At 38.4% G+C, this 14,601-nt stretch overlaps 2 protein-coding genes across 6 annotated transcripts in view; both read left to right on the top strand.

Annotated features, from left to right (window-relative positions):
- The first annotated feature begins 114 nt into the window (after positions 1-114).
- LOC129368751 (histone acetyltransferase KAT5-like) lies at positions 115-9,651 on the top strand. Of its 2 annotated transcripts, XM_055043860.1 has the most exons (16): positions 115-178; positions 258-324; positions 1,210-1,278; positions 1,555-1,691; positions 3,023-3,073; positions 3,270-3,338; positions 4,521-4,691; positions 4,773-4,847; positions 5,815-5,877; positions 6,127-6,375; positions 6,801-6,890; positions 6,977-7,117; positions 7,232-7,325; positions 7,395-7,554; positions 7,630-7,711; positions 8,064-9,651. In XM_055043860.1, exons 1-16 carry the CDS (start codon positions 149-151, stop codon positions 8,196-8,198), a joined length of 1,683 nt encoding a protein of 560 aa, XP_054899835.1. In that variant the 5' UTR covers positions 115-148; the 3' UTR covers positions 8,199-9,651. The 2 variants fall into 2 exon arrangements, with proteins under 2 accessions (XP_054899835.1, XP_054899836.1); XM_055043861.1 differs by lacking the exon at positions 3,023-3,073.
- Positions 9,652-11,357: 1,706 nt separating this feature from the next.
- zmp:0000001168 (signal-induced proliferation-associated 1-like protein 2) overlaps positions 11,358-14,601 on the top strand; it is a 47,589-nt gene continuing 44,345 nt past the window's right edge. For 2 of the 4 annotated variants that reach the window (XM_055043853.1, XM_055043859.1), the window contains exon 1: positions 12,845-13,642. The gene's annotated coding sequence lies outside the window, so the exon portion shown is untranslated. Of the gene's footprint in view, positions 11,510-12,844; positions 13,643-14,601 lie in introns of those variants that run through there. The other 2 variants (XM_055043854.1, XM_055043857.1) reach the window with 2 other exon arrangements.

Genomic DNA, 14,601 nt, shown 5'->3' with positions numbered 1-14,601 from the left:
CACTCTTTGACTCAACAGCTCTTTCCGCTCGCTTCCGCCCTAAAACTTTACCATTTCCGCTTTGCGTCCGCAGAACTATCTTGTTGCGTATTTCATCTTTGACATAGACCGGCATTTTCCCACAACTCCCTGCTGCCGACACTCACAGATGACGAAAATGGCGGACAACTCGTCTTCGGTAGGTTCTCCAAATAAACAATGTTATTCAATGACACTGCGCGTCGTTAGGCTGTTAAATAATTTCCTGTTGTACTCAGGTGGAGATTGTGGAAGGCTGTCGCCTCCCGGTGCTTCGTAAAAACCAAGAACACGAAGACGAATGGCGTAAGTGTTGTTAGAAGCTAACGCTAAGTACCGAGCCTCAGCTGGTTGTTGTTAACGGACACAAACACACGGCCTCAGGTTAAAGCGCCGAGCTTCACGTTCAGAATGCAGGTTAAACTCTGATGTATGGTGGGGATATCTGGACGCACTTCTCTAAGTCACTTTTATTATTTCACACACATAATGTGTCATCGGTGAGTTAGTTATAAAAACAATGCTACTGAAAGCTGAATAGATCAGTTAAGTGGTTAAACTGCAGAGTTAAGATAAAAACAACTGTACTTAGATGGATATATTTGTCATTATTCGACTGGAATTAATAATAAAAAAATACATCTTCGTAAAGCTTATGTTGTAAATGTTTGATTTCTAAACATAAACTCATTTGCACTGCAATTCGAAGTCGTCTCCTTCCTTGTTCAGCAATGGACCTACAAAAGTGCCCGGTAAAATAATTTATATTTTGTGAAAGATAAATCTCTTTCTCAAAATAAAAAGCAATGAGAAAATTGTCTAGATTTATATATAGATTTTGTTTTTCCTCTATTTTCAACCTTACATCTCACTTTAATAAACTATTGAACTATATTTTTAAAATAAGCTCCAAAAGATCTTATTTTTATCATATTGAGATATATGTATAACCTTGAAAAGTTCTCTTTTCATAGTGTCGAAAAGAGAACTAATGATAATTACTGTAGTTGACTAATCCATACTGCTTCCTTCTGATGGCCTTCCATATAAATTTGTTTATTTTGCCCACAAATTTCTTTGAAAACTTTAATTTGCCTCTTAAAACGTACAGACAGTGATTGGACGATGGAAAAACACAATTTGTTGATGCAGGCTAAGGTTCAGTTTAATATTTTTCTGCTTTTCTTACAGCATTGGCTGAGATTTTAAGTGTGAAGGAAGTTTCTGGGAGAAAGCTCTACTATGTCCACTACATTGACTGTAAGTAAAACCTTTTTTTTAAACAAACTACACTTTCAAACAATGTTTTATCTGTCACCTGTAAGTGCTTAGTGAAAAGTCCTCACCCAAGTAAATTTGTCAACTACCTTCACTAAAACATGGCATTTTTTCAGTCCTAAGATTTTGTTTTTGAGGAAAAAGTTTTCAGAATTCTTTTGGTAAAAGACATTTCCTGCTTATGCTTTGAATATCTGTGAGATTTCTGCTTTGCATAGCAGTTGTTTCCGTCCCTATGTTGATTTTATTGTGTCACAGTTAATAAGCGCCTGGATGAGTGGGTCACAACAGACAGGCTGGACATGAAGAAGCTTCAGTTTCCAAAGAAAGAAGCTAAAACACCCACAAAGAACGGTCTGTCAGGCTCCCGTCCCAGTTCCCCAGAGAGAGAGGTGGTAAGTGTGTGCAACAACACATATTCATCTCGGAGCTTACGTTTAGATTTGTGGGAAGTTGTTTGAGATTTTTTATCAAAGCTTTGTTCATTTTTTTTATCTAGCATATGTGATGTAATGTTTTACCAATGATCAGCTGCTTGAATTTACTCATCACTAACCCATCATTCAAAAATAAACTTTTGGTATCCAAAACAAGAACAGAATCTGTTAAATTCAGTTTATGAATGGCACCAATTCACAACAAGTGTCAGGCCAGACATATTGCACAATTCCAACTTTTTAATTAACAAGATGATTTTTAAATCAACAGATAGTTAGTTTAATCTGTAAAGCTTTAAGTAGTTTTATTTGTTCTTGCACTCACCATGTAGCTTTGCTCCTTTTTCTGTGTTTTATGAGTTTGAAAACTCCTCATTGTTGCTAGCTTAACCCTCACATTTTGCTCCTCCTTTTAATCACTTTCTGTTGTCTGATACCAGAAACTGATCAAAGTGTGCATATTGTGGGTTTTATTGGAGGCTTTGTTGAAATGCAGTAAATGAGAGCACAGAGTGTGGCAGTGAAGCAAACAGATGTTAAGTCTGGTGGTGGGCAGAATACATATATAGTACTTAAACGCTTCAGTTTCATTCAACATCTGACCCAAAATATAAAATTAAATCTAACCACAGACTAACTTGAAAACAGGGACAATCTTAACTAAAACTTGTGAATATTGTAGTTTAAAGAAACTTTAATACTTTCTTCATCTAATTTATCATTCATGTGCCCACAAGGTGTCGAAAAGACAACATTTGACGTTTTATAAGTGAAGCATTCTAACATTATAAATGCATATAATAAATAAAAAAATCCTTATTGATTTTAAGGGTGAAGTACAGACATTCTCCTCACATTTCAGATGACTTTTTTAAAATGTTAGTCATGTTTTCTTTTCCCTCTACTTCAGTTATGCAATGCTGTGCATTGGTTATTCAGAAAATGATGATGGTAATGTAAAAAATGAGGGAAAAAGTTCCCTGTGTTGTTAATGCTTTTAGATTTGTTGTGTTTGAGGCTGTAAAACAGTTTTCCTACAAATGGTAAGTGGTTCTAGAATCTAACTTTTCTCTTTGATTCTAAAAAAAATTACACAATTTTTATGTGCAATGTCCACTGACTCTGCTTTAATAACCAATCAAGACATACACAATGAAAATTATTTTTATGTCTCTGTGTCCACCATGATTTTCTTGTAAATCTTTGCTTTGGGAAAAATAAAACAAATTCAGTCCGCCCACTTTCTGCCTGTCTAAGCCGTTAACATCTGTTTGCTTTTCTCCTGTGAGGTGAGTGAAAGAAGAGAAACAGATACTGACCCCGCTTTACAGAAGAAACAGGTAATCTACCTCAGCATCGAGCCAAACAAAGCAGGACTGTTTGAACAAACCTGTGTGTAAAAATCATTTTTACTAGCAAGGTTGTCAGTCATTTTAGGCATTGTTTTGCTGTTAACTGTTTACATAAGCTGCGTACTAATATGGGAGCAAATATGGATGTCAGTTTAATCCCTTCTTTCTCTTCCTATGTGTTCAGAGAAAGAGTCTAGATCTCAACCTACCATCTGCCACACCCCCATCCAGAGGCAAAACGCTCCCCACGCCGGTACTTAACATTAAACCTGATGTGAATGTTTCTCTCTGACTGCACAACCATGTTCTTAAATTTGCAAATGAATCAAGATGTAAAGAAAATATGAAGAATGTATCTCAGTTATTCAAATACCCAGATTTGTAAATCTTATATGAATGGTTCTCATTTATTTGAACAGGACTTCAGGTTTTGCATTCAGGTTTAAAGGGTTGTTTTATTGCTTGAAGGTTGCTGAAATAAATCTTTCATGCTTTAGCTCATTGCCTATATTATTTCTATTTGCTAAATGCCACAGATTATTTTTCATAGAATACATTTTTTCACATTTCAAAGTTTACCTTTGCTTAGATTGCTATTTGTTTAAATACTTTGGGAAACGACTGAGATGACTGTCTAGGATTTGTAAGCTTCTGTGGAAGTATTTTAAGGAAACACCTTAAAAACAGTTTCATTTTCTAACCGCGTGGGAAAGAATAAAATAAATCATCCAACATAACAGGTAGAGAATTGTGAACATCCACAAAACTGGTTGGTCCTTGGGTGCAATTTCCAGATGCATGACGGTGCCACATTCATCCATCAAAACAATTACAAGCAAAAATAATTATAAGGAAAAATAAACAGCATTATTATTGATCAAACCATTCAGGAAGGAAACAAGATGAACATGTTTTTGTATGAAATGTATTTAATCATTTCCAAAACAAAAGACCTTGTGATGCTGTCTCTGTCCAGAGTAAAATGACTCTCTGTGAAAAAAGCCATTGCTGACAAAGCAACACAAACAGTGTGTTTGCAGAAACACTCAGGGATGAAAACTTAATTAAGTGGTTGGCAGTGTCTTGTTTTGTGCTGATGGAAAGTCTGACGCTTTTCACAAGTTAGATGACATTTAGAACGTAATGTTGAAGTATTATCATAACATCTAGAGAAACCAGGAGGTTAAAACTTAGACAGTGGACCAAATTAGTGGCCATTACAAAGCTCTAAGCTTGGAACAAAATAATAAACTATGCAAAACCTGAGTATTTAAAAATACTGGTGTTATCATTTAAAAAAAAATAACAAATTTTGTTTTGTTTTTTTTTAGTCTATGCAAGCATCTGGTTTCATCTGTATAATGCAAAATGTATTTTTTGAACAAAGGAAGTGATTTGGTTGATTTAAAGCTGAAAGTCTGTTGTGTTGCTGCAGAAGAGGAAAGTAGAGAGCGTTCCCCTGGTGATGCAGGTTCCCCCCGTGACCCCGGTGCCCTCTATACCAACTTCAGCCGAGGCTTCTCAGGCAGCTGTTTTTCCTGCTGTCAGAGAAACCACCACCTTCAAGTCCAGAGAGGATCACGAACCGCTCTCCTCTCTGACAACAGTAGGAACGACTTCATTTTGTTTCTGTGTTATGTTTTGTTGGGGGTTTTTTTCTAAGCCTTTTTTGCCTTTCTTTCTTCAGAATGGCACCGCCCGGCGCCTCATACCTGCTCAGCCTGGAAGAAAAAGGAAAGCTAACTGTGGAGTCCCTGATGAGGTATGTGGCTGGTATATTTTCACGCTTCAGGCAGATTTTCTTTTTCTGCTAATGTCTCTATCAGTTTTTGTTTCCTTTTTTATTTCTGGCTGTTGACTGATGCATTGTAAACCATATCTATATTTTTGGTATTCTCCAGCATTTAAGTAAATTCTGCAAAACAAGCATGCACATTTGAAATGTTATCAGAACACAGTGTTTATATTTAGCTTGAGTTTTACCCAATCTGGCTGAAAAAGGGAGAGTATAGAGTATCGACTGTTTCTTTTTCTTGCTTTATATATACACACACACACACACACACATATATATATATATATAATTTCAAAACAAAATGAATAAAATTATGCGACTGTATGACATGCTGGCGAGTATCAGAATCCATGTTTTGTGCTTTAATACATTTTTATTTTTATTTCTTAGTGTCAGTTCTGTTAACTGTATTCTTCAGTTACTTCTGTGTTCATTCTTAAAGCTGTTCATTTAAATTTTTGTTCAAGCTACAAGGAAAAACCAGAAGCCATCTTTAAAAAACATTTAACACATCATAAAAGAAATCAATAATTTTGTGTGTTTTAATGAGAAAAACTGGTGTCTTTCACTGATGGCGTTAACATTGTGTTACTGCTTAACTGAACCCTTGGGGTGGGGGATGGATATTTCAGAAGTCAAACCTTTATTTCATGTTAACACTTTCCCCATTTAAGCCAAGCAACTCCTCTGGCTTTTTCAGACTGATCTTCCATTTTGTTTAATAACAGACCTTTTTATGCATTCATTATGCAATCTGTGGTGATCCATGATTAGCAGTCTGCATGGCAGACTCACTCTGAATTCACACTGGATTGTAGAAAAAGTGTTTGACATTCAAAAGTGATCCTTAACCAAAGCTTTCAGTGTGAAATGAAACATTTTATTCCCTTCATTAGTTTCCAAAAGTCGATGTTTTTGTGTCTTTTTCTGCTAGATGATAAAGGTTTTGCAGTATAACAAGCCTCAAAGTGCCAGTGTGTTTCTACCGCCACCGGAGGTCTGTTGGATTTCCTACTATTGCCCATTGATTGTGTGTTGGTGTCCAAATTGAGCTGTGCTATAATGGGTCCAATAAAACAGAGGTGGCGCTTACCTCTGACCCTAGTTTACTGCTTCTGGCTCATATTGATTAAAGGAAACCGAATGAACAATCCAAATCTGAACTCTAATACAAAGATAATTGCTTATTTGATCTTAATGTGACTTTGGGTTAACTGTATATACAATCTCTGTTTTTCCACGTCAGGATTCTCAGGACAGTTCAGACGGCATCCCGAGCGCCCCACGGATGACCGGCAGTCTGGTGTCGGACCGGAGCCACGATGACATCGTCACGCGGATGAAAAACATCGAGTGCATAGAGCTGGGCCGACACAGATTGAAGCCCTGGTACTTCTCACCGTACCCACAGGAACTCACCACGTTGCCCATCCTCTACCTCTGTGAATTCTGTCTGAAATACCTCAAAAGCCTCAAGTGTCTTCAGAGGCATTTGGTAAGAATTTCTTTATGACGTTCTCACTGGTAGCACAGTGCATTGCTAAAGTATTGGCAACATTTTAATTTTTCCCAGCACAGATCTGCACAGTTAAGCAGTAAGAAACTAAATCATGCATTTATTAGCATCCTGTACTCTGATGCTGCAAAGTAAAATCCAGAGCCACAGAATACTGTTTGTACTGAAGATCCAACACTGCACATTACTCTGACCCTGTGTAGCTCGGTGTTGGGTGCATCATGCTGTGGGGAACTTGGGCAGAGTTTATGGCAAAATAGATGGGGTTAAATTCAGAATACTGGAAAAAAAAGCAAACAGCAGCAAATTAATGATTTTATTTATCAATTAGAGCAAAACTGAAAGTTCTGTATATTAACTATGTGAAACGTGTTGTGCTCATTGTTTTTTATTTTTCTTTCCAGACTAAATGTAATTTAAGACATCCTCCTGGCAATGAGATCTACCGCAAGGGCACCATCTCTTTCTTTGAGATTGATGGCAGGAAAAACAAAGTAACAATTGTTATACCTGTGCTTCACAGACAAGTTTATTTATATTCTTCCCCACCTGTTCACATTTGTCTTTTTCACCTTTTCAGAATTACTCCCAAAACTTATGTTTACTGGCAAAGTGTTTCCTGGACCACAAAACATTGTATTACGACACAGACCCTTTCCTCTTCTATGTAATGACGGAGTATGACTCCAAAGGCTTCCACATAGTCGGCTACTTCTCTAAGGTACGCAGATTATGATATTTAATCTGAGATAACTGGGTGTGAAGTTTATTCATGCTCATCAGGAAACATTTAATCTCTAGCTGCCAAAGATGATCTTCATTTCTGTGTTTTCAGGAAAAAGAGTCGACAGAAGATTATAACGTTGCTTGTATCCTGACGTTACCGCCCTACCAGCGCAGAGGCTACGGGAAGCTGCTCATCGAGTTCAGTAAGTCTGAAGGGAAAGCATTGTTATAATTATTAACTTTTTTTATGATTAACTGTTTTTTTTTACTAGGTTACGAGTTGTCGAAGGTGGAGGGAAAGACGGGAACTCCGGAGAAGCCGCTGTCTGATCTCGGCCTCTTGTCGTATCGTTCCTATTGGTCCCAAACAATCCTAGAAATTCTCATGGACCTTAAACCTGAAAATGGAGAACGACCCCAGATAACCATAAAGTATGCAGAAGTTGTGAACATTTGGTCATGGAATCTCTTTCAGAACAATAATGTAATAATTTGTCTGTTCTACAGTGAGATCAGTGAAATCACTAGCATAAAGAAGGAAGATGTCATTTCAACGCTCCAGTACCTCAACCTAATCAACTATTACAAGGTGAGAGATCAGAATCTACCAATGCAAAAATAATGATGCTTCTTTACAGTTTGCAACGGTTTTATCGAACCCAATAGCAAAGAGCCTGAATGTGCTTAATGAGCGTCTCATTTACTTGTAAAACTGCAAAACAATCTGAATATTTTGAGTGTAGAGTTCCTGGAAAAAACTATTCATAAACAAAAAACATTCATAAATATATATTAAAAAATCAAAATTCAGCAATATTAAGAGACTTATTGAGATTCTGGTCCCACTTCTGAAAGCAAACTGTTAAAATATTGCAGGGCTGCTTTCTATACGCATGGAGGCTGTGATGTAAACATGTAAATAACGTCGTTCTCTGCTCCAGGGTCAGTACATCCTGACTCTCTCTGAGGACATTGTGGACGGACATGAGAAAGCCATGCAGAAGAGGCACCTGCGCATCGACCCGAAATGTCTCCACTTCACTCCAAAGGACTGGAGCAAAAGAGGAAAGTGGTAAAACAAACAAACAAACAAAAATAATCAGCTTCCTCTTCACTGAACCCTCAAACCTGGACAGCAGTCATGGAGCAAAGTGTTGGATCAGATCAAGTTTTTTTTTTTTTTATCATTCTTGGACTTCTCTTCAGATATACAGTGGAACATGGACTTATTTGAGATGCATAAGCTTTGGTTCGCAGCTCTCATCGTTTATTGATTAATATATTTGTACATTCTTGGAAATGAGTAATGACGTAACAAAACTTGGCGCTCTTCACTGTGGAAACATTGCTGGTAATTAACCAAAATGGTGGGTTTAAAGAGACTGAAGTTGTTTGTTTAATAATGTAAAATTAAAACCTGACATTGGAAACGTTCAAGCTGTCCAATGTGGGCATTTATAGTTTTAGCTTAAAAGTTAAATATTTATTCACAACTCCATGTTGTTGTTGTTTTGGGTTTGTTTTTAAACTTGAAATTATAATTATTATTTGATCTTTTGGTCAACATCTTTTTTCATATTTCAAGTGTGGATATTATCATCCAAGTTATTTGTCCTGGAAAGGCTTTAAAAATGATCCGACAACAGAAACACATCTTTTGGTTTTTCAAATGTAGCATAGTTTAACAATATTCCATTGTGCTCTGATTAAACAATGTGCTCCACACACAAAAACAAATATTATTTAACTATTTCAGTTTAAGTGACATTGTTTCCTTTTAAAAAGCAGCCAGGCTGCAGGATCTCTAATCTGTCCTGGTGGGTAAAGGAGGGGAAAAAACTCACAAATTACAATCTGTTGCTAAAATTTAGAGTAATGGATTAAATTCACAGAATAAGACACATGTCCAAGATAATTCTCAGTCAAAATAATTCCCATTTGTGGTTCTCCGAGTGCCTGAAATTTTAAATACGTTCCTTGTAGGCTTTCGTTTTAGTACCAGCCTATAAGTGTAGTGTTGTTGTAACGATGGCAATTTGAAAAATATCTATTCTTCACATCCTCTGTAAATATTTGTATAAACCAACATGATTATTCAGGTTTATCACAGACCTAGTTCTGTTTTTTATTAACCTATTTTTAAATAGGCAGAAGTACAAATGCTGCTGTGTGCTGATCATTAAGATTTTTTATTTTTTTTTGTATTTTATTTACATCCTGTGTCACAAAATATTTTCCCTCAGTTAAATCTGTTACTGGAGACTGTAAATACTGAAGACAGAAGCCATGCAGAACTGTTAGAGGAATGTAAAATTATTGTACAGTTCCTTTATTTTTAACTCTTATCTAACAGGCTGCACAACATGAAAGAATTAAGTGATAAACTTGTTTTTATGTTTACATGTGGAAAAAAAGGTGAATTTGTCCTGTTAAAATACTTGGTATATCTTTAAGTGTGCAACACTTCAGTGTCATTTGAACATTTGATATGGAAACCTTGTTGAATTCATAAAAAATGTCCTAAAAATCATACAAGCGTCTTTAATAGTGTATATTGAACCATTTGTTTTGTATATCCTCCTCATCAGATGTGAGCAGATCTTACTGTGGTTCCTGCAGGGCGGATCACTTGTGTCAACAGGAAAAATGTTGAGCTGCAAATCAGGTTTTTGCAGAAAACGTTCACTCATGCCAGAGAAACTCACTTGGCCACGAGAAGGCGGAATTGAGTTAACTATTAATTGCTGCGTTAAAGCGAAGAATGGCGGATGCTCAAGTTTGGAGCAAATACTGGATAAAAGGTCACGCAACCCGATCTATAGAGCCACAGCAAATAAATTTAACCTCAACAGAAAGCAATTACTTTTCTTCATGAAGTATGACATTTTGACAAGTTTAGTATTTTATTGGTTTATGTGAAGTTTGAGTAGCATCTCTGCTTCACCACATATTCGCTCCAGTTTATTGAGCTGGACTCAATAAATTATCATCTCTATTGAGATGGTATTCCCATTACATTGATAGGAAAACTTAAATTTAATTTCTCACAAAATTAGAAGACCAACAAAATAAATTTTACACAAATATGTCACTAACATAGTATGGAAGGTAAGTGAAAAACCAAAAATAAGAAAAAAAAAAAGCTGGAAATGGAGGAAGAAAATTAAAGGAAAAGTTGCTCAACAGGAACAACCCGCATCCTTGAGAAGATAATTGATGCCAAGCCTTATCAATAGATTTTTTTAGATCTGAATTGGTCCAGCTGGAGTTCGACTGAAGGAACCATCATAAGTTCACTACTATGATATTCCTTGCATTAAACCAGTTCTGATCCAGAGACGATATCATGACCATCTTATCTGGGCGACAGAGGAGGGAATGATCTGTTGCTTAGTTTTGCAACCTCCGTTGTAAGGAGGTAAGTCAGCAATTTTACCTTGAAATCAAGTTTCAAAGGGAACCTCAACCAGATATTCAGTGCATAAACTGTACAGTACATGATGCTTTTCAATGCATCTCAATGTTTTACTCTTAGCTGCAAGCCTTAAATGTCAAAGCAGAAATAATTGCTTGAACTATAACACAGTGATGTCTCTTTAACACGAGTTCTGCTTTTTAAATGGAATGACTAAAAGTGACTTTTTAGATAAAATGTTTTTATTTTAAGTATACCTTTAAATGTATGAATCCGTTCTTATTTTAGTAAGTGCATGTCCACATGGTGTCACTGTAACATCAGACAGTGTTGTTGGGAAGTTTACCTACAAAAACCAAAGATGGTTAATTCATGTTATTGGTCAAAATGCCACCAGCGTGAAAGTAGATATTGAGATCTGGAAGTGTTGGGGTTGGTTGGACCAGTGTGATAATGAGTAATAATCAATTCTGTAGTCAATGCTGGTTTTATTTCTTTTAGTCTGTAAGATTCATTTGGGTCTGATATAAGCAGTGAAAATGTAGCATGATTTTCTGTTCTGTGAGGATTTCTCCTTTTAAGGCTCACCTCTCTGATTAAAACACATTAAAAATTAATCCTCTTGCCATTAACTGGCACACCAAGACATGAGCTTGTTTGTTAGAAAACTGTTTTGACTATCATCTCCTGCCTCTGTTTTTAATTTTCTTATCTCCCCAAGACACACCCCACCAACACGGCAGGCCTCTCCTCCTTCCCTGCCCCCAACCTCAGACCGGAGCTGTTGACCTCGTAACACACACACACACACACACACACACACACACACACACACACACACAGCCATATGTTACGGCCAGGACGAACCTCCATGCTGTAATTAGGGGGATGGTGCCGGACACTGTGCCGAGGTTAAGCAGAGTGACTCATCCTCTCCTTGAGCATCACCAAACGATTTGCTCAAATTTGCAGGTATGTTGTTCCTTTCGATGCCGTGCTGGATGATGATGATGACGACGGAAAACAACGGGGTTAAACTCCTGTAATCTCATTGCTGCTAAGCAGGTTGAGTGTTGTGGTGATCTCAAACCGCACTGGCCTCACGCTTAGGACGTACACTTTATAAATAAACACACCGTCACACAGATGCACACACTCCCACTTTCACCTTTGCCCCTGCAGCTTTTGTGTCTTTATCTCTTGTGTGCAGAAACATCAGTTTTGCTGCATGTTGGTGGTCTTAACATTACAAGCCAGACCTTTCTACAAAATTAATCAAACGCACCCTGATAGATTTATTCATTTTTTTCACTTAAATGTTTCAGATTATTACATATATTTTGATACATAAAGAGTTGACTGCTGTTTTGATGAAGATGGCTTTCCACTACCATGATTTTTTTGTTGTTGTTTTTGCTTTAAGATCCCAAAACTCTCCATGGGTGCCATTTTTTTTTGCTCAGTCATTTTCTGATGGTTGCATCATGAACCTTAAGAGTGAAGAGAGGTCTGCTTGCCTTTGAATGTTTTGGGTTCTGCAGTGGATAATTGTTCTCATTGCGGATTGTTGGAGACGTAGAACCGTCTTTTTAACCACTTCCAGACGAACTGACTTCAAAAGACTTTATTTATTCTTGAATGTCTTTCGATCAGGACATGACGCGACACTTTCTGAGATTTTCTAACCCATTTCCTCTCGTTAGACGGGTCCCATTTAGGAGATTCCTTGATTTTACAATTCAGGTCTAATGGCCTTTAGCAAATTTTAACTAATCTCCAAAAAATATTAATAAATGTTATAAGATGCAATTCGTTTCTAAAACAGAGTTTGATTTGGATATGCATAACCAAGGTTCTGATTCTGAAATCGTCATTTGAAAACTGCTTTTTTATGCTTTCTTTGTCTCGTATGAAAATAATCTGAAACATTTCAGTGCAACAGAATCTGAAATACTTTTTCATAGCTCTGCATGTGAAAAAGAGCTGGATGTTCAGCTCTGCCTCCGAAACTCTGGCTCAGCAAGTCCTGACCGAGTCAAACCGTGTTAGGATGAACTCAGAATCTGGTCATTCTGCCTCTGCAATGTTCATTAGTTCAGGCTAATTTAAAAACAAACTAAAAGCAAACATTGGTTCTCTACTTGTGATTCTGGTTTCCTGAACAGGAATCAGAGACGGAGAACAAACCAACTTTTTTTTAGCTTTGTGCTTTTTAGTTGAAAACTTTTACAAATTGTGTAGTACTTTTTTTGTTGTTGTTTATATTTCCTTCTAATTTATGTAAAGCTCAGTGAACTGCTTGTTGCTGAAAATGTGCTATAAAAATAATATTATCTTACTATAAGCAGCTGTTTTCTCTTTTATGTTTAAGTTTTGTGGAGTCCTTTAGAAATACATTCCTCATCACACAACTTGGTTTTCATTCCCAGATTGTCTCAGGGGACCATATAGCATTTTTTTTTTAAAGTTCTCCACAAATGGGAGCAAATGAGCAGAAGCTGTGATTTCGGCATATTGCGTCAGCGTCCACCACGTTGCTTTTTGTCATCTTGTGTTGTTGTTCAAGCCTATTGAGCATGTGCTTCTGCAAATGTTTAAAGTGACCCTCTTTGCACGGCGGTGTCGGTCCTCCTGTCCTGTCCTCTCCTCTCCTCTGCGGTCTGTCCGTCTCTCTGACAAGGAGACGAGGAGGAGGAGGGAGAGAAAGAGGGACGGAGTGGGAGGAAGAGGGGGGACGGCTTTGCTGTGATGTGAATGGAGAGCGAGAAGGGAGAGAAAGAGGGAAGGAGGGAGGGAGGGAGGCAGGGCAGCACAAATCAACCTGCCTCTTCTTGACTTCAGCAAACAGCACAGAGAAGCAGGGAAGTGTGTGTGCGTGTGTGTGTGTGCGCCCTGCGAGCTATTTCGCGATTCTTCTTTCTTTCTTGTTTTTTTTTCTTTCCCGTTTTGGTTTAGAGGAAGGGAGGACAGCCCTGGGGAGGAACGAGCTGCCTCACCGTGGAGATAGATAGCAGAAAAATGCTGTCATGGGGAGAGAAGGGGAGCGAGTCGGCAGAGAGGAACAGGATGGAACAAGGCAGGGTCGAGCAGGACTGAAATGTGGAGGTAAGCCTCGTCTTTCTGCGCTCCCGGCCCGCCTGCGTCCTCTTTGTGCTGATAATGAATCTAGACGGATGGGACCGTGTTTCCTCTGTATCGGCACGCGTGAGGCTCTTACAGGCTCTCCATCCATTCAGAGACAATGTAGGGGATAGAAATAACGAGCAGGCATCCTCCCCCCTCTGCCTCATGCCCTTTGTGTTTCTGTCACCTCGCTGGAAATCACGTTCTCCTCAGTTAGAAATGCATCAAGCCTTGAACATTCACTCACGACATTGGACATTTGAAAGCTCCTCACAACCTTTGTCGCATTTCATCCCAGGCCTGCCCTCCTCTCCTCCTATCCCGACACTAATGCACCCTCCCTCCATCGCCTCCTTTATCATCTACCCCTTCACACACACAAACACGCTGTCATCTATCCTGTCTTCCTCCATTGTGTGCCCTCCAATGAGGCGATTGTCTTTAAAATCCAGTGTTATGACATTGTCAAGAAGGCGCCGCGAAACCTTGAGCGCTTCTGGCTGCAGGATTTAGAGATGAGGGGCAAGGTGGAGGGAGCAGGGGGGAGGATGGATGGATGGATGGATGGATTGGGGGTGGGGGGAACACTTAGAGAATGAAAGATGCAGGGATAACAAAGAGAGCATCCTTATGTTTCACGTTTTCAAATCCTGCTCCGTCAGTCTGGAATGATTTGCAGAGACGGTGATGGAGGGGAGAGACGCACGAGCTGGACCAGGGTGTTGTTTTCAAGGTGGCAGAGAAAATGAGGGATGCAGGAGTCAGGCTCTTCATCCTTGACTGGTTTAAACATGGGGCTGTGCGTCAGGGATACGGGGTCCTTATAGAGGCTGCAAAAAGAAAAGCTGAGCGGCAGGAAGGCAGGCAGCGGCGGCTTATGTAAGCCAGTGCACTCAAAGGATGGGCCATTTCATTTCCATTGAGCATCATGACTCCTTGTC

This window comes from Poeciliopsis prolifica, unplaced genomic scaffold, assembly GCF_027474105.1.
Source record: "Poeciliopsis prolifica strain line A6 unplaced genomic scaffold, Auburn_PproV2 SCAFFOLD019, whole genome shotgun sequence".
Taxonomy (NCBI): Eukaryota; Metazoa; Chordata; class Actinopteri; order Cyprinodontiformes; family Poeciliidae; genus Poeciliopsis; species Poeciliopsis prolifica.
The sequence above is the reverse complement of the archived record's forward strand: the minus strand, read 5'-3'. Positions and strand labels throughout refer to the sequence as shown.